This window comes from Entelurus aequoreus, linkage group LG01 (assembly GCF_033978785.1).
Source record: "Entelurus aequoreus isolate RoL-2023_Sb linkage group LG01, RoL_Eaeq_v1.1, whole genome shotgun sequence".
Lineage (NCBI taxonomy): Eukaryota > Metazoa > Chordata > Actinopteri > Syngnathiformes > Syngnathidae > Entelurus > Entelurus aequoreus.
In genome coordinates, this window is record NC_084731.1 from 25,663,512 (window position 1) to 25,683,875 (window position 20,364).

General features: G+C 40.8%; 1 protein-coding gene across 5 annotated transcripts in view; it reads left to right on the forward strand.

The window, feature by feature from the left end:
• Positions 1-20,364, forward strand: part of zhx3a (zinc fingers and homeoboxes 3a) — a 56,820-nt gene that overhangs the window by 25,113 nt on the left and 11,343 nt on the right. For 4 of the 5 annotated variants that reach the window (XR_009826139.1, XM_062046403.1, XM_062046400.1 and 1 more), the window contains one exon: positions 14,620-17,385. Coding sequence is in view for 4 of the 5 variants with exons in the window: in XM_062046403.1 (XP_061902387.1) it covers positions 14,780-17,385 (2,606 nt within the window). In the remaining variant the exon portion in view is untranslated. Of the gene's footprint in view, positions 1-14,619; positions 17,390-20,364 lie in introns of those variants that run through there. The other variant, XM_062046410.1, reaches the window with a different exon arrangement.

Below are 20,364 nucleotides of genomic sequence, written 5' to 3' on the forward strand. Positions count from 1 at the left end.
GTGTTTTTCACTTACACAAACTGAGGTTTCAGTAACAGTACCAGTGTTTCCCACAGCACCGCAATGTGTCTGTGGCGCTGAGTTGGTAGGCAAGGAGCGATGCTAAATTACATTATCATCTAATTTGCATAATTGGCTATGGCTTAAAACTCAGTGTTTGCATGTGGATGGGTTTTGTTATAAAACTGTGTGACATATTCTAATGTTTTTATACCTCATTTAACAACAGAACATTAAGTCATTAACATAGGGATGTTGGTTTCAGCAGCAGTAAATGGTGGTGTGTGCGTCTTCTAAAAAAAAACAATTATGATGTTTTCTGGGAACCATGAAAGTGTCCGCTGATTTTAGAGATAATATACACGTCTGATATAACACTCAAATTGATTCAGACACTCGTTAAAATGCACAGCCAAGTAGGGATGATACTCGAAACCGGTTTTCCCGGTTGTTTGATAAGAAAAGAACCGAGTGCTCTGACTCGAATCCCTTTTTGAGAACCGGTACCCGTTATCGAGACCACTATAGTAAAGGAAAAGAGTTGATTCTTTATTCGAATCCCGTCCCGACCAGAAATGCTCCGTGGGACATCACAAGAATTGACGTCACGTAGCTCAGTCATTAGGCGCAGATAGCGAAAGCAGGAAAACAATGGACGGGAAAAAGCACTCCAAGGTGTAATAAAGTTCAAAACAAAAGCTATCATCCATCGAATAACTTTACTGAGAGATTTTAGCAGGGTAAAACACATGACGAACACTTTTACGACCAACCAGAAACATAGCAACCAGGCTAGCAACGCACCTCCTTTACGGCAGCTGTCGCAACGTTCTTAAAACAACCGCAGCACATACATATATATACAACATATCTCCCTTTTTTAACTTTTGTTTTTCTTTCCTTGTAAACAAAACAAAATCACACTGTAGATGTGTTGTCTGTCTAATTATAAATAATGCAGACGAGGCGTGTTGGCTGAGTTCTTGACGTTTACTTTCACAGCGTGGCAACATGCAACACTTTTCGGGGCTACCGCGCATGCTCATAACTCCCGTTGCATGATGGGTAGTGTAGTTGTTATATTTTCTCGCTCATAACATTTTTCCCCCTATAAAGAAATAATGTTAACTCAATAAAATGTATTTCTTTTTTTAGCTTTAACTTTTCATTTTTTAGCATTGTAACCACATTTGCAAAGAACTTTTATCTTCATAGAATTTTCTTTCAATAAAGAAATAAAGTGCAAAAATGTCAAAGCATCATAACAAACAGTTATGTCAAATAGCAGCAGAAGTGCACTTTTTGGAGAGCTGTATGATTTTCAGTTTTGTGCCCATGGGACTGATTTTATTTAACACTATATTATTATTTATACACCTATAGTGATCACAGAGACAGGTTGTTTTTGTGTTACTGTATATATTTTTTTCTCTGAAAAATCCCACTTAATATACTTTGGGTAACAACAGTCAATATTTATTTATTTTATTTTATTTTATTTTTTTAGGTGGGTAACAGTCAATATTTATTTATTTATTAGATTTTATTTTTTTATTATATAATAAAAGTGAGCTTTTGTTAAACCAAATATTGTGTGTTTTTTTCCATATACAACAACCTAGCTGGACTCGATAAGAGAATCGATAAGGAATCGGTTTGATAAGAGGATTCGATAATAGGCTCAAACTCGATAATTCCTTATCAAACATCATCCCTACAGCCAAGTCAGCCGGGGTATGTGCGTTAGAGAGGTGTTCGGATTAGAGAGAGAAAAAACAGCTGCCAAATATTTCTGTGGCAGTCCAAATTTTATTGTGGCGGGCCACAACAAAAAAATTAATGTATGGGAAACACTGATAGCTGAATGGTCTTCATCGTCATATTTTTCCTTACTGTTTGCCATCACTGGTAATGTTTTGATTAAAATCGAAGAATATAATAGCTTTATTGTAATTGCACTTAAAAAACAAGGTTAATTTTCAGTACAACCGTCCAAGAGCAGACATGCTTAAAAAGTGATTCCAACCACTGTGCCACGAAACAACAATTACCGTATTTTCCGGACTATAGCGCACACCGGAATATAAGCCGCACCCACTAAATTTTTGGAAGAAAAAAAATATTTTTCCATATATTAGCCACACCGGACTGTAGGCCATAAACATATACGTTGCGAAATGAGTTATTTCCACAGTAAGATTCTGTAAATGGGGCAGCACGGTAGAGGGGTTAGTGCATGTGCCTCACAATACAAAGGTCCTGAGTAGTCCTGAGTTCAATCCCGGGCTCGGGATCTTTCTGTGTGGAGTTTGCATGTTCTCCCCGTGACTGCGTGGGTTCCCTCCGGGTACTCCGGCTTCCTCCCACCTCCAAAAGATATGCACCTGGGGATAGGTTGATTGGCAATGCTAAATTGGCCCTAGTGTGTGAATGTGAGTGTGAATGTTGTCTGTCTATCTGTGTTGGCCCTGCGATGAGGTGGCGACTTGTCGAAGGTGTACCCCGCCTTCCGCCCATGTGCAGCTGAGATAGGCTCCAGCAACCCCCGCGACCCCGAACGAGACAAGCGGTAGAAAATGGATGGATGCATGGATGGATGGATTCTGTAAATGTTTATACCTTAATTGTTTCCAAACAAAATGGAAAATGCTGATCGAACAAAACATAAGTCATCATCATGGACCCACTAGCTACAAAAGCAAATTCTCCAATCAGCTAAACAGACTCAATAGCTCCAAAGTGACGTCTTTGTAAGTTTACTGAAGAATTACTGAGGAATTTGTGAAAACAATGCCGTTGTAAGTTAATAATACTTTGACAGACACTCGTAAACATGTTAGCATATTAACTAATGCTAACAACGCTAGCGTCATGACATTATAATAGCACGTACAGATATGCACAAAAACACTCCTACAGACACATGGGACGGTTTAGTAAGTATAAACAGTTTTAGTTATATTGTAAAACTTACAACCGTTGTTTGAAGTGATGAATAAAGAATCCACACATGTAGAAACGCTATGGACGGCTAGAAGACTGAATGACACTCTGGTTAAAAAAAAGCCCTGCCGGTAAATAGAAAGACACTGCAGCACCGGCAGTGGGCAAACTCTCCAAAAGATGGCACCATAGCACAAACAATAAAATACCCTCTGTGTTTTTGCTTGTTTTTGTTTATTATACAATTATTTTTAATATGGCCGCCAGCGAAGAAAAATCCATAAATCAGCCGCTCCGTTTTACAAGCCGCAGGGTTAAAAGTGTAGGAAAAAAATAGCGGTTTATAATCCGGAATTTACGGTACTAATTTGTTCATTTACCTATGCCAGCTAGGCCTGGGCCAATAAAGAAATTTTACTGGACAATATATTGTGTCACAAATTATTTCAGTTAAAATATTATTGTCAGCATTATTTTAAGAACAATTTGAGCACTAATGAAATCATAATATATAGTGATAATAATAATAATAATAGTATAGCAAGTCACCTTATGAAATGCAATAAGCTTGTACTTTTTTGTGTATTTTCTACTATTGTAGTTGGAAAGTCAACTACTTTTAATTATCCTAAATAAGTAAACAAACAAAAATAAAATAGACTCAATCTGTGTTAGCAAAAATTGCACTGCAATAAATATTGAACAACTTTTTTTGTTTAATGTCGACAATTAAAAATTCTGTATATTGGTTTGTTCATCCATGTTGGTAGGTTCATGTCGTTTTGTCAGTATGAAGCCCAAATATTCCCACAATTTGACATTTGGCTTTGCAATCATATTTTTTTTTCCTCCTAATTTTCATTACCTTGCGGTGCTTCTCACTAGCGACTGGCGAGGCACTTTTGCTGTTGGACGCTAACAGTTCCGCCTCCACCCACAGAGACAAAGTCTATGTCTACACTGCAGGCCAAAATGGCCCAAATCGGGTTTTTTGAAATCAGATTTTTTTCCAGCTGGATGTTTACAGTGTAAGTAAAATGTGATCTTTATCAGACTCGGACACAGGCCCCAATGTGGCCTCTACGTCACTAGCATGCGATAGAGTGAAAACAAAGGAAGTTAACTTGATTCCGTAAACAAACAAGGAAGTCGCTACTACTGCTACTACTACAAAATAAAAGTCGCCACACCTAAAAAATTAGTGTTTCTTACGTGAAACTAAATTCAAGTAATATAATGTATTAATTAATATATGTAGTGTAATATATTTTGGAGGATTCTTAATCTTTTTATGGCTGTTTTGTAGAGGCAACATCAACGTGGATCTATGTTAGCTTTATTTTTTTAACTTACTGATGTGAATAACATCAGTTCCAGTCCTTCAACAATCGTTCTTTCTTCGGAATCAATATATATATTCATATATTACATATAGCCTATTATTTGCGCACTGTTGACTCGTGATGCACCGACAATTTGGCCGTCAAAAAAACATTTTGCTCACCGAAACTGGATTTTGTGATGAAGTTACTACTTCAGCTGGCAGACTGCGTCTTTCCCTGCACACTCAAATGACGCAGCTCGCCCAAAGCTGACGAAAAAGTCACATATGGGTGGCATTCAGGTCGCATTGCCGCTTAGACTGAAAGTCACATTTGAAAAGAGACTACCTCCTGATGGGGCCTGAATCTGATGTGAAAAGATCAGATTTGAAACACTTTGGATCGTTTAGACTGGCAAAGGAAAATAGTTTGGTGTGCAGTGTAAACTGGGCCAAAGATTGGGGATGACTACCAAGAGGATTCACTCTGTTCATTTAATTCTGCTATTGAGTGAATGCATTCAGGCGCTGAGAGTGATGCAGAGTGAAACCTCTTGTACCCTGTTTGAAAGCGAGAAACGAAGAAAACAAATACATGCCAATTTATCAATGCTGTCGTTCGATTATTGACTTCTTATCGGCCCAGGCCTAAAGCAAGCGACGTGTAGTGACAGACAGAACAATCAAATGCTTTTCCACCAGATGGCAGGCGGTACCTGTTGCTATTTGCAAAGCATTCGGTTTGATGAAGAGCCATGAGATTTTTTAAATGGAAAGTATGTGCCTTGGCTTAGTAAAAGTTGGGAAACACTGCTTTGGATAACCCAAAGTCTCCAAACTGCTGATTTTAGAGGTGTATTTTCCTAAACCAATCCCATATTAGAACGTTTATCTGTTTCAATATGGCCGCCACAGAGTGTTTGTATTCACTGACAATGAAACAAGACAGCACAGTTACATCGCACCTCCTGTGTATCTGCAGTACTACACTTCTGTAGGTATTGTGCGTGTGCATGTGCCTCCCACACCTCAAAAACAAATCCCCGCCTGAGAATACCAAGGAAGGTCATACGGTCATGGTTTGCAGATTTAGCTGACTTGGAGTATTCAACATTCCTCAAGTTCTAAGAAGAGAATCTTGTTGCCAAACCGATCAAATGTCTTGCTGTTTTACATACAAACAAGCATTCACGACGACAGCATACCTCATGATCCTTACAGTGAATGCTCGGAACCAGGATCCAAAGTCCTATTTATTTCTCCAGAAAGAGCGGCATCTTACACTATGCAGGTGCAAACTTCTTTTTTTTTTTGGTGTCGCTTTTGTGTCGTTCTTAGCCATTTCGAAGCTCGGCCCGCTCCAAAGCCTCCACTAAAACAGCATGTTTGCACAGTTCCAAGCAAAAGAAACACTTGTGCTCGAGGGGGGGTGGGGGTGGGGGGAAGTGGGGGATAGAACCCCTGCCACTTTCTCTGTCCCATGTAGGAGCTGGCAGTCGCCAAGCGTAGAGGAGGCTGTGATGTCAGCCATTTTAGGATGGACAGTACAATGTGTGGTACGCCGCCATCTTTCTTGCTCTTTCTTCTTAAGTTGCCAAATGAATGCCTGTAGTCTTGGCGACAGAACTGAAGAAGTTATTCATAAAAAGTGATGTAAAAGGATGTGTGACTCAGAATTTTTTTTTTTTTTTTTTGCGGCGCGGCGTGGTTTATTTGTCCGTCGTTCATCTGGGCCACAGATAGAAGGCTTTGTAGAACAATGTGCGCTTTTCCACAGCGAGCTGTGTCCTAACACATAACAGGACCATGCAGGAAAACATGCAAAGAAGACATTAAGTGTGTCGGCGTGGCGTCTTGATGGAGCAAGAAGTCTTTTTGCGACATTTATTTTAATCAAACCATTGGCTGGGTGTAGCGACAGGTTTATGTCGCTGAGGGGGGGGGGGGGAAACTACCTCAGACCTCACCCGAAGTCGTCTGAAAGAGAGCCCAACCTTGAATGGACTTTTCACTGATGTGGCTGGCGGGCCCATGTGGATTAAAGTTTGTCCTGCGCCGGATGCAGTCCGAGGAATTCAGTGTGTATGAGTCTTGAGGTCGGTGGGTGTGGGCGAGTGTCTCGGCAGTGTATGTGTGTGTGGCAAAGTGGGCAAGGGGAGGAGAAGGGTTGCCATGGTAATGTTAACACATGAGTGGCACGACCGACTGGTCTCCCAGTGGACGGGGCTACAGTCATGGAGGTAAAGGGGGGGTTGTGTGTGTGTGTGTGTGTGTGTGTGTGTGTGTGTGTGTGTGTGTGTGTGTGTGTGTGTGTGTGTGTGTGTGTGTGTGTGTGTGTGTGTGTGTGTGTGTGTGTGTGTGTATATTTGAGAATGGGAGAGAAAATGAGGAAGACGAAGGCGAGATGGCTGACAACACCTGCGTCGCAGACGTTCATACGCACAAGCACGTCTCCGTAGTGTGAAAAAAAAATAAAAAATAGGAGCGCAGACGAGACGCAGACGACTTGAGGTCACATTTTGTCTGGAACTGGACGGCCGGTGCGGACGACGCTTTATTAACACGGCGCTAATCACCCTGACATCTCCCACTTGTATTTCAGCACACGTATCACTCCAGCCACACACTTATTCATACTGCCGGGCGTACAGTGCCACACATGAAGTAAAACCTGTCTCCATTCTTACATTGGGGAAGAAAAACCACACATCAGTCCCAGAGCGCTTTCACGAAGGACACAGGAGACGTACGGCAAAAGGCAACAGTCGCACTTTTGAAAGCTGACGGCGCTGGATCACGCCTCATAAATGAGCCACCATTGTGTCCAATTTGTGCAAGACAATAATTGTTTGTCTCCGGCTTATATTTAGATGTCCGGCTGATCCCCTCGCATTACTTTATTGGACAACCCGGCATAACATTTTCCCTCTAGACACATTTTCTGATCTTTCAAATGGATCTGTCATGGCGCCCTCTTTACCCCGTTTATAGTCAAATTTAACAACACCAAAAACAAAACAAGCGCGCATCACTGTCTGGGCAAATTAGCCACAAAACAAATGTTATGAGAGTGAAGGATTGCTTTCTTTCAGTTTTTTGAGCTCAAGTGCATCAAGAGACTCCTTGCCAGTTCAAAGAGAAAAGATTTGAGCACGTCGAAGGCGCTAAATGTTGCCGAGGTGAGGAGGGAGTGTGTGAGCGTGTGTAGACGCCCGACTAGGAGGTGTCAGCAGGGAGGAATATTGAAAGAGCGCCGCCTGTCATCGTCATCAGTCATCCTCACGCTTCTACTCCCAGACGTCTGAGTCTTGTCGTCCTTTGTCCTCCGTCTTCCTCCAGCCTCCATGTTCTCCTTCATGTGACAGGCGGCTTGGTGCAAAACACCAATTTGTGTTTGTTCGTGTCAACTGTAGCTGACCCAATAATCTGGGAGTGTCTGAATCAGTGGGCTGTTTTGAATTAAATGTTAATGTCTAACAACCACTTTGCAGCCCCACCTCTCTTTCCGGTGGCGGCGGCTGTAGAGCGGCCCGCGTTTTTCACGTTGTAATATTCTAATTGCTGCAGCAGTTTATGAAGTGATGAAAGAACGCCCGTGCTGCGAGCAGTGGTAGAAGCACTCAGCCGTACTAAAGTGCAGATTATAATGCTACATTAATGACATGTAAATATAATATTGTTATGGAAATGACAGCGTAAAAGCACACCTCCTTTTAAATCGTAACGCTGCTATTAAATCAGGGCTGAAGGTATAAACCACACTGGAATTGAGTCTAATCCCATTTGGAGGGGGGAACGCTTGTTTTTGAACGGCTCAGGCTGGATTCGGTTTAGCAACAAGGCCGTGTGCTTTCTCCGAGGTGCATGTGACACCCTGTGGGGACAGTGTTGTCCACCTTGTCAAGCAAACACAAATCCTGGCTTTTCACAGGCGACATTCAATGGCTCCCTGTCTTGGGAAGCCCTTGTTTTGTGTCAAATGGCATATCGTGCTCTCCGGATAAAGCGGGGCCATTATTTTGATAGGTGACCTGACTCTTTATGTAGCGTTGACAACTGTTAGCTCGTCTCTCTTGCGGAGTGAGCATTTTAACATTTGAATGTGGCCGTTGTAAAACCACCTTCTCTGTCTGTCCATTTCTATGCCAGGTGCTCCACACTCTTTCCAACTACACGGACACACATTTGGGTTTTGTATTTCTTGGACCGGTGGGAGAAAGCGAGGCAATTGAAAAGATACTTATTTATCAGATTTGGGCTAAAACGGTACAAAAAACACTACCTTGCGGTGTCATTTGAGGTGCAGTCAGGAGAGTGGTGCACACGTCAACATGGCCGCATGTATTCTATCAAAGTGACAAGACTCTCCAAATCTCTACAAGACGTACGCCCCAATTTTGACTCCGCAGTAATGAAACAGTAAAATAAGTCTATTTAGTTTGAGTAAAAAAAGATGATCAAACATTTTATCTCCAAAAATAATTTTTAATGTATTTATTTACAAAAAAGGTAGTAGCACTACACAGTGCAATAGGCCAGTATATATTTTCCCTTGCAATGTCTTTACACAAAAAACTAAAAAAAAAACTGTCTTCATTTACACTAACGTGAACTCATTTCTAAATATGGACAATGTTTATTTTATTTTCCTAACAAGTTGCATCACAAACGAACACTGCCGTTTTACACAATGACCCGCATGGTCTTTAACATGGCGGCCACCTCGCTCTCCCTGTCTCTTAGCGAGCCCTGGCCAGCAAAGCACGCTGGCTGTGATTCATCAGCTCGCGAGAAAAGCGATCGCATTAAATAATGATTTTTTTAATTGAACTTTTGTCTTAAGTATGTGCATGAATGTATTTAAAAAAAAAAAAAAATAGATGAATAAAAACGTCCCCTATTAACTGTTTGTCTGGGAACCGCAGAAATACCATTGGAAGTGTCTTTAAAGCAGAACAAGACAATGAAGAGTCTCATAATAATAATGATGATAAAAATAATGAAGAACAGTGTGATTTATTTAAAACAAAAGCACATGTCTTTGAACATAGGAGGTGCGTGCATGTGAAAAAAAATAATTTCAGAGGATTGCGGTCTCAATTCTGAGCAAGAAAATCATGATTCATATTTTATAAGCTCACTAACGTCATTGCCTAATTTCAGTAATTGGTTGTGACGCATGTGCATGTAACTTTTAAGCACAAAAAGTGAGCAAAGAAAATGAAAAGCAAAACAAATATGTTTAGAATTACTAGCAAGTGATCTCTTTTCTGTCGCTTCCTTTTGTATTTTTTAAATGTCATCAGCAAAACAGCAGCCTCAGTGCTTTCAGATGTGTGTTTGTGTGTGGGGCGGAGGGTGGAGGTGGACACGAAGACCAGAAAAGTTGCAAGATTTGCCGGTAGTCTCTTTCATTGAAAAACAGAATCTATTGGTTTCTAAAATTCTAACTAATCCCTTACTAGTTTAAATGCTAAAATGACGACAAGACGTATTTTCCCAATCTAAACTTGTATAAAGACATTGCTGTCTGACCAACCAAGCTATTCAATCGTGCACATTGAACTAGGGCTACAACAACGATTAATCGATTAAACCTATGAATTCGATTAGAAAAAAAGCTGTGATTTATATTCTGTTGCTTTGATTAATCGTTTAAGTATAACTAATACAAATCAGGACCACAAGGAGTTCATTCATGTAAATGCTGACATGAATAGAAGACACGGTAACGATTCCCAAAATAAAAGTTGGCTCAAAGATTTTAGTATGAGTACTTTTTGATCACATTCAACAATACAATGATAATAATGACGTGATCATTTTGGTCACAATATCCGTCATATGAAATGTTCATATTGTTGCATCCCCAGTTCATATGAGGTGTGTTAAAAAGCAGAGTTAGAACGACAAGTTACATTCAGACAGTCCCATTATGTGTTTGGAAGCGAGGTAGCACTAAATCTATTTTTGGTCCATATTTTGAAAATAAATTAACATATGGGAAACACTGGAATAGTTTTGAAATAGATTTTGTACACAGAATTAAAAAAAAAAATAAAACACGCCACATCCCTGTTGTGCAAAACAGGCCTTGGAGTTTTTACTTCAAAAAAGTAGTAGAAATTATCTTAGGGCACTTAGACTTTTACACACACACACATGCACTCAAACTGCTTGTACAAACATCTTTAGAATACCTTTATGATTTTGTCCTACGTAAGTAATGTGACTGGGAGATGCATTAGCAGTGCAGTAAATGTTCTGAGCATCAAAGACTGAACTCTCGAGTAAGTTCTCCATTTTTACTTGAAAACTTTAAAGGCCTTGCAAGTTTTAAAACACCATTGTAATTGTAAATACCATACACAACATTTTCAGTTCGAAGCAGTCAGTGTACTTTGAACTTAACATGTTATTTAATTGTGAGAATAAGCTGGAGTACCCAGGAAGACCTTCCTCGCCTAGGAACAACATGCAAGCCCCACAGGGAAGAGGGCCAAACTGAGATCCGAAACCAGAACCTTCATGCTGTGTGGCATCAGTGGTAATGGCCGAGTGTCTTTGTCTGCATCTACAAAGAGAATATTAACAGCTAAATGTGGTCAACGTTGATTTGTCGCTCCAAAAGCATAATGGCATCTTTCATACAGATGTTTCAGATGTGCATGACTCCGTCCGTCTGTTGCATGAACACACTTGTAAATCTTTTGTTCAGTGAACAAACCTTGTGTCCTGAGCAGGGGTTAATTGAGTCTTCCATCAGAGGATATCATAACCTGTCTGCCAGCACAACATACAGCATGCGCCTGCATCGGGATGCAGTGACCCGGGATTACCGCATAAGATGCTGGTGACCTATTTTTTTTTTTTTCGTATTTGTATTGTTGTTGTTTTTTTAAATGATTTTCTGTCAGAAAGCAGTTGTGGTAAAATAAAACTGTACCAAAAAAAAGTAGTCTGTCACCGTCTGGGTCATTGTGTGCTGTCGGTCATTTGAGGGTTTTAATTCAAGAACAGATTCATCTTTTATTTACTAGTTAGTCCGCCGTGGTGCATTGCTTCTTTAATATGAAAGTGCTTTTTAGTGCGTCTACAGATGCCACGTGATCAAGAGACACAATATGTAACTATATAACCCAAACATTGTTATACAAAGTGTTGAGGTGAAGCCTGATCTCTGCAGTTTGTGTTTATTGAATGAATGTTGAATTTCTGCTCTCAGCGGCATGATGAGCTCACCAGGTGAGGTTAAACGGGAGTAATACGGATACAGTGAGGGATTCACTCTCCCAGGCGTGCCACATGTCAACAATTTTGCTGTCCCAGAAAAAGAAGACAAGAGAAATATGATTGGAGGTTCTGCGTGTGTCACAAGTTCATGCGGAGGGCAGAGGGTGAAGAATTTACTTCTTCTTTTTTCCCCAGTATTTTTTTCTTGTCTTTTACTTTCCATTCCTAACAAAGATTAAAGCCAGCTGTATTACTGATGCGAGAGTAGCCACAGGTTTTTTGTTTATTTTTTTTGCCCTGCAAATTTGAATATGTATGACATGGTGAGAAACATCTTTTTCACCTCATAATAATACAGTTGGAGAAAGGAGAGAAATTCATGACTGGAGTGTTATAAGACAATGGGTGAGGTGTGCACATGGATTTGTACATTCAGCATGATGTGTACTTTGGTTGTATGCATGCTTTTGGAGCAAATGCACAACATAATCATTCGAGCCTACGGAATTAGTTTAGAAAGTATTTAGAATGTACACCTCACAACCTTCTACTTTACTTTTCAAAGGATATAATATGTTTTCCCTTTTGTGCAGCAAAATATTTTTTTTTTTTTTTTTAATTGTCGTACTGATACATATTATCAAATCAAAACATAAAAGCCACTGCATTATTTTCACCTCAAATGATCTTAATTCCATTTTATGGCTACATTATTTCGTCAAACCCCTTTGCAAATGCACTCAAAATAATTCAACATTCCTTGTAAATTTGTTTGCACAGTTTAGAAACGTTCCATATTTTAAACAACACTTAATATAAATGGTCACCTTTTTTAAAGTCTGTATATGACAATTGATTAATTTTGAGTGCAATTGTATGGCACTAAGGCAGACAAAGAAAGCCAGTCTGCATGAGGCCACTGCAAACTACAATCTATGGATGTGAAAATTTCATATCACGCTTAATGTGACCAAAATTATCATGGTTGTAGTTGAGTGTGCTCAAAAAGTACTTATACACTCTGAAATCTTTGAATTGTTTTTTTTTAAATAAATATTAAACAACACACACTCTACTTTTCTTGGTAGAACAAATATTAAATATTGTTCTAAAAACGATATTGTTTTTATTTGAGTTTTTAAATATGTTTATCTCCTTTTGTTTTAGTTTGTGAAGGTTTTAGAATCTTCTTAATGGTAAAAGCAGAACAAGGGTTGTTGCACGTCTGGTTTGTTACATCACGTGGGTTCACTTCCTGTTGTAGACACGCCCTTTTTTAGTTTGAAGTAATCCATCCATTAGTTTGTTCGATTACTCGAATAATCTGGTAAAACACATTTTATAGTCTCAATGCGTATTTTAGGGAAAAAAATGCACTTCATCAACATTGAAGTTGCACCTTTAGCATGTGTGCACTAATGAAGAAACAAACAAAAATTGATTAGTCGAAGCAACATAATATAAGTTGTAGCTTTTGTCTAATCGCTTTAATGAATTTATTAATTGATTCATCATTGCAGCCCTAATTTAATGTTCACAAGTGAATAGCTTACTTGCTCTGACACCATTGTGTTTATACAAGGCTAGATTGGGAAAGGACGTCATGTTGGCATTTAAGCTAGCTAGTGATTAGCACACTAGCCACTTTGCCAGGAAATAGACATAATTACTATGAGTATCAAAGTGCGGTAATCAATCAAGGTTTTACAATAATTAACATTTTAAACGTAACACTAACCATTGTGAATTTTACAGCGGTTTATCATTAATAGCAATACACAATTATAAATATATTGTCCATATATCATTTGATCTTTGTTTCTGTAGCCTCTTGTATTGGCTCCTTTTTAGTGTGAAGGTGTGCAGTATCAAATTAAGTGTTTTGAAGTGTCTCTCGAAAATGCACACACAGTTAAGAGCCCAATAAGTTTATTTTGTTTCATTGTAATCAAATAATAATTGAGATTTGAACAAAAATAAATTCTACAAAATAAAAAATGAAGTTTTGAGGCCCATTGTATGTTTCAGTACAATGAACATCCCCTCTTAAAAATAAACACGGAAATATACACAAGCTGGTGTGCATATTTTTGTATAATTTTACCTGCAGACAATGTAAACCAGCTGAAAAGGTTGGATACATGCGACACTATCAATCAAGAGCGGGGGGTAAAACACACCCCACTCAATAGGTTGAAAATCCCTGAGGAAGTGTGCCGCTAATATTTATTCACTGATAATAACTCCTTTCCTTGTGGGAGCCAGGTGGCATCTGGCAACAAATATCCCGCTCTCATTCAAAGCCTGCAAATCACATTACTTGGTCTGCACTTTGGCTATGGTCAGCACGCCAGCCTACACTTTAATTACAATTTTTTTTTTTTGCGTCCTTAGTATCATGAAGCTTTGCCAAAAATAGTTCTGTGGACGCATGCCATTAATAATTAGCCGAGCCAACACCAAGGCATCAGTTAAAGAAAACAACAAATATGGCAGAGATGAGACACTGTCATTGTTGGCTGTGTGTTGATTTTCATGGTCTCTTTTTAAATTGATAAAAAGTGACAGAAGTCTGAAAATCCAAGTAAATAAAACACTGACAGGTGATGTTGATTGTTAGCGTGCGTGCGTGCGTGTGTGTGTGTGTGTGCGCGTGTTGCCCCTAGCCCTGTATAGTCACTTGCATTTCAAAAAACACTTTTTTTTCCCAAAGAATAGTCAGACTAATCGTCAATGTGATGATGCTTTGATGCTATCAATAGCTTTTTAAACAATGGTGTAAAATATCGGCTTTACATGGATATGGAGTGGTGTAATTTGATATAAGCTTCTTTATTTTAGGTAAAAGGAAAAAATGGCCTTAGAGGTGTTTTACTTCAATGCTGTGATTGTAGAGCAACACCACCTACACTGTCACACTGTATTTCCACCTACACGTATTACTGTGAGTGGGGATATTCATGGCTTACTGTTCTTATCTGTTGCGTATAAATACTTTGTGTGTACAGTATTGAGGTTGGTTTAACAGCTGCATCCTACGACTTCTGCTCCATACTATTTAGCTACAACCGCCGCATTATTTTGACTGACTGATCTTGTTTACTGTCTGTTGCATTGCACAGGTTCCCAGGGAGCTTTTTGAGTTGGACAAGGGTCCTACAGCAGCAGAAGGCATGAAGCAACATTGTGGCTGATCCATGACACTAAACTCCACTCGCCCTCTGCTCTCATCAAACCGGACAATCAATCACTGTCTCAATCCCATCGCCACAAAGCTGCACAATGGCCAGCAAGAGGAAATCCACTGTGCCCTGCATGATACCATCCAAATCCAAACATGTGCGCGAGGAAATCATACTGGGCTCGCTGCCAGAACTCCTACCAACAATCCCAGAAGACGGCATACTCAGCATCTCTGGAGTAGAGTCTGGCCATGTCTTTCACAGCTTATCCAAATCTGAATGTGGTAGCGAGGTGCAAAAAGGAGGTACATATAGCTGTCCACCATGCTTTTTTGAGTCCAGAGATTTAAACTATTTTTTGGATCACATGCACAACTGCCACTTAGACTTCAGGGCTCAGCCCACCTTCTACTGCCTGAACTGTGGGGTCTCGGTTGTTCGCTTTGAGGCTCTGGCTCTGCATAATGCTAACACTCATCCTAAGATCATGGAGGGATTGATGACCGCCTCCCTAAGTGTCAACAAGAGGGATGGGGTCACAACGGTGGAGCAAAGCCTCTTTACGGACAATGAAGACGACTACAGAGAATCTGGAATCTCCCTCAGCAAAACCCCTATTGCAAAGATGATGAAAGCCAAGGGAGAGCACAAAAAGATTGTAGTATCTCACACCGTGGAAGTATTGAAGAAAGCCAACGGGATTGATGTGGACCCCAACATGCTGACAAATGTGCCTGAACTCCAAAACGGGGCTCTCAGTATTCCTGGTGCCCAAGCTATGCCGAGATCAACTGTTAGTCACATGATTGCGACAACAGTATCCAACCCAGTTTTTCACCAGCACACTCCCTCCCTGTACTCTTCCCCTTCCTCCGATTCCAATAAAGACTTTCCAAAGGTGATGATCCCTCTTAGCAGCATCCCCACCTACAATGCCGCCATGGATACCAGCAGCTTTCTTAAGACATCCTTTGGCAAGTTTCCCTACCCGACCAAAGCTGAGCTCTGCTACCTGACGGTGGTGTCAGAGTTCCCTGAAGAGCAAATCAAACTGTGGTTTACCGCCCAAAGACTCAAGCAGGGCATAAGCTGGTCTCCGGAAGAAATAGAAGAGGCCCGGCGGAAGATGTTTAACACCGTGTTCCAGGGTGGAGCACCGCAAAAGCAACCTGCCCCCCAGCGTCATGTCAATCACTTTGTTACTCACCACACGATCACAGCTTCTCCAGGTTCAAAAGGACCAAACTTTAACATGGCCAAAGTCCCTTATGGCGGCATAAGAAACAAACCTGTCATAGCCAAGCAGGCCAATATGTCGACTAATCCTCACGTCACAAGGGTCTCGTACTCTACTCCGATTCTCCCTCAGAAGGTCCCATCTGTACTCCGAACAACACAGCTACTGACCAGGAGTATTCAAGCCCCTGCAGATCCTGACAAGAGCAACGGCGTGGATGTGGCGGCAGCTGTAAATAATCGCAGCAGCAGTAGCAGCAGCACTTGCAGCAGTAGCAGCAGCATCACCAGCTATTCCAGCAGCAGTAACGGTGGCGAGAATGTCAGATGGAAAACGGTGCATAGCGGAATCCCGACCAACGGCGTCAACAGCTTTGCTGCCTTCTGCGCCGACATTAGCAATAACGATTTGCACTGTGTTGCCACCGCCAACGACAAACACAACAATTTACAGAGGGGACCGGAGAACAGCCACCCCGTCACAAATAACACCAGCAATGTAAATGTCTCCTACAACAATCATAACAGTGTCACTCCTCAAGAGCAGGCTGAAACCTTGGGGAAGGATCAGCAGCGCAACATTCACAATAGCAGCAGTATTACCGTAGAACATCCCGCCTTGAAAGACAGTGTTCCCCGCCTGAACCACGCCAGCACTTCCCCCACTCAAAGCACCAGCACCACCGTCATCACAAAAACGAGTTTATCAGTGATGGATGAGGGCAAACGCAACAAGGAGTTTAGCATAAAAGGCATGTCAATCTTGCAGCAACTCATCAAGGAAGACGACCTTTTTACCGGAGACAGAAGCTGCTCGGAGCTGAAAATTGAACCCATCAAGATCAACTTCAAGAGGCTGAAAATGAATGAAAGTGAGAGCACATCTGAGATTGCACATCAAGAACACAAATCAGAGATAGCCGAAGGGTCCTTCTCACCCCCCTGGGCCAACAAGAGCCCCCAGCAGCTGCGCATCCTCCGCCAGACTTTCTCCGGCACACGCTGGCCCAACAGTCAGCAATACGAGGAGTTAAGCGTCCAGACGGGCCTTCCCAAGTCCGAGGTGGTGCGCTGGTTCAGTGACAGCCGGCACAGCCACAAGAACGGACAGCTAAAGTGGCTGGAGACCTACCTGCGACCCCCAGTGCAGGCAGAGGAAGCCAAAGGTCAAGGAGACGCCGAAGCCAATACACCGGCTGCCAAAAAGAAACTTCTTGAGCAAGACGTGAGCAAAGCCCTCGAAGGAGACACAGGACTAAACACTGGCCAGCGGGTTCTGTGGCAGAGTTCAAACTCACCGCTGCGGGGTCTGATGGGGTCGGAGGGGAGCATCGAGCTAATCAAAGCTGAGACTGCCGCACAGCCGGGAGTCTTTAAGGACCCCTGGCCAGCGAGAGTACAGGACCACCACCAGCAGCTACCTGCCAGTCAGCCACTCATCGAACAACCCAATGATGCCAATAAGACCAGGTGACTAGAACACTTTCATTTCTTCCATAACATTTTTTTTACGTGTATGTGGTGAGCAAGTGCACTTCACAACCAGGTGCTTCTACATGTGTTTGAATTTGAAAGGGAACTGCACTTTTTTTGGAATTTTCGTTCACAATCATTTTGAGAGACATAACAATGGATGTTTTTTTTTTAATGCATTATAAGTATTAAATAAATGCGATCGAAAGTCTGCTTACAAAGGAGCTTATGAGAGCCGCTCAATTCTGCCTATAAAGCCCTTAAGAAACATCCAAATACATCCATTAAGTTTTTATATACATGGTGTAAGTATATATGTAATGTAGTAACGGGCACATTTATAATAACATGTAATATTTACGTATTTTGATCATTTTAAGCATACGTGGCGCATTAATTTCAAGAACATCATGTTTGCTTTTTTTCTTCATCACTGATTACTACTCGCTGCAGACTTCATGAGAGCCAACAAACATAATAAAACCTCACTTACTGTACAATGTTTGCTGTCATTAGGATGCCAACTGCTCAGATGTTCATATATTATCATTTATATAAAGAATGTCTCTGAATCCTCGCGAAGAAACGGGATGTGAGGGCGGGGGGGGGGGGGGGACAAAGCATCTTTTCGTTTCGTTCTCGCCATTTCCGGATCCTAAATGGCTGTCTAAGTGAACCAACTTGTTTGAGTACGTCCTCAGCCATCTACTTTCCAGGTGAGATGCATGATTTATGATTTACAATACATTTCCACGGAGCAAGTAAGCGAGCAAACACCTCACCAATCGATCATGTCGAAATTGTACACAAGCTTGTTATCACAGCGCCGCTATAAATAGTTTGTCTGCGTTAGTGATTATAATAACAATATCACTAATACTTGGTTAATATTGAAGTCACGAAATGTAACTGGAGGGTTTTTTTGTGGTTTTTGGATGGTTATTTATTGGATTTTATAGGCATTAAAAAATACATCCGTCATGTCTATCATAATAATTGTGAACGATAGGCAACATTCAAAAAAAAGTGCAGCTCCCCTTTAAGTTCATTGCATTTGTCTTTACTCTGGTACTCACAGTTATCTTAGGTCAGGGTGTCTTAAGTTTTTCTATCGAGGGCCCCATACTGAAAAATCAAAACACAAGGTGGCCATATTGTAGGGATGTACCAGTCCGAAATGACACGGTACGATATTATCACGTTATTAAGGCCACGATACGATATTATTGTGGTATGTGTCCAAAACCCTCCAAAATGTTATAGTGTGTAAAAAGAAGTGGCGGAAATGTTTAGGATGAACTCACTTACTATAATTGAACACAAACATAATGCTCAAAGGTCCTAATCATATTTATTACTAAACATTTATTTTTAAGTACAAATAATAGTGCAGGCACATCCACTGTTTCAAGCAAATATATAAAAAACTAGCTGAGTGTGTTCAAAGTGACAATGTAAACATCCAGTGTAGCAAGCGGTAGCAAATGGAGGATGGATTTAGGATTTATCAAATAGCTTTTCAGTTTACACGTACTTCCTGCGGTGTTGAGTTTTGTTTTTTTTGTGATTTCTCTCTGTGCGGTGTGCCATGCCTGGCTGGCTCTGTGTCGCCCTGGAAGTGGTGCGCTTTGCTTTGCAGAACACAGACTTTCTTACCTCCGCCAAAGAGGTTATGTTTTCGCCAGGGTTGGTTTGTGTGTTTGTTAGCAACATAACTCAACAGTTGTGGACGGATTTTGATGACATTTTCAGTAAATGTCCAAAAAAAAAAAAAAAGTTCCTCTTATCTACTACGAGTACGAACACACTTCACTTCCTGCTTCTCTTCTAGACCCGGCCAAAGCTAAATCGCCAGAATAAAACTATACCCACCAAGTTTTCGTTTGATACGGTCTCACATCACGGAGATATCGTGAAGACTTTGAAACCGCAATATCGCGGTATCAACAATACCGTTACATTCCTAACACCCAGTAAACTTAACCATTCGAAAAATGAAGTGTATGATTTGATCACTAAGAACACTCTCCTTAAATGATATTTATCGTTTTTACTAGGGATGTGCCGATCGATCGGCCACCGATTAGTAGAGGCTGTTTCGCGTGAAAAAGTATGTGCTGGCCATTGCCGATTAATGCCTTTTAATGCTGATCCCCTCTGACTGACACTCTATTTATTTTCAGTTTCCCCGCTGACAAGCGGCTAGCAGCCAATTGTGTGTCTCCATAAACAGTGTGGAGCTGCTTCCCTAAGTTACCGTGTTTTCTGGACTATAGAGGGCACCGGTATATAAGCCACACCCACTAAATTTCAGAAGAAAATAATATTTTTCCATATATTACCCGCACCGCAGACATATATGTGAAATGAAATGTGTTATTTACTCAGAATTATTTTGTAAATGTTTATTTACAACCCTTGATTGTTTCCAAACTGTGACTGTAACACAGCAATAAAACGGCGGATCAAACAAAACAGACGCCGTCGTCATGGACCCACTAGCTGAACAAAAAAGTCCATTGTAAGTTAATAATATGAACACAGACACTCGTAAACATGTTAGCATATTAGCTAATGCTAACAACGCTAGCTTCATTATATTACGATAGCATGTACAAATATGCATGAAAACACTCCTACAGACATCACACGGTTTAGTAAGTAAGAATTGTTTTCGTTATATAGTAAAACTTACAAACGTTGCTTGGAGTGATGAATGAAGAATCTATACAAGTGGAAACGCTATGGACTTGTACATCCTCTAAACGGAAGAAAATAACTGCAGACATTCACCCGGGAGCACACTCGTCCAAAACATGGCGCCATAGCACAAATAATACCATACCATTTCAGTGTCTTTGCATGTGTTTTATAAAAACTATTTACATTAGGGCTGTCAGTGAAGTGACATCCATAAACTAGCCGCACCGTTTTATAAGCCGCATGGTGCAAAGCGTAGGAAAATAAAAATTAGCC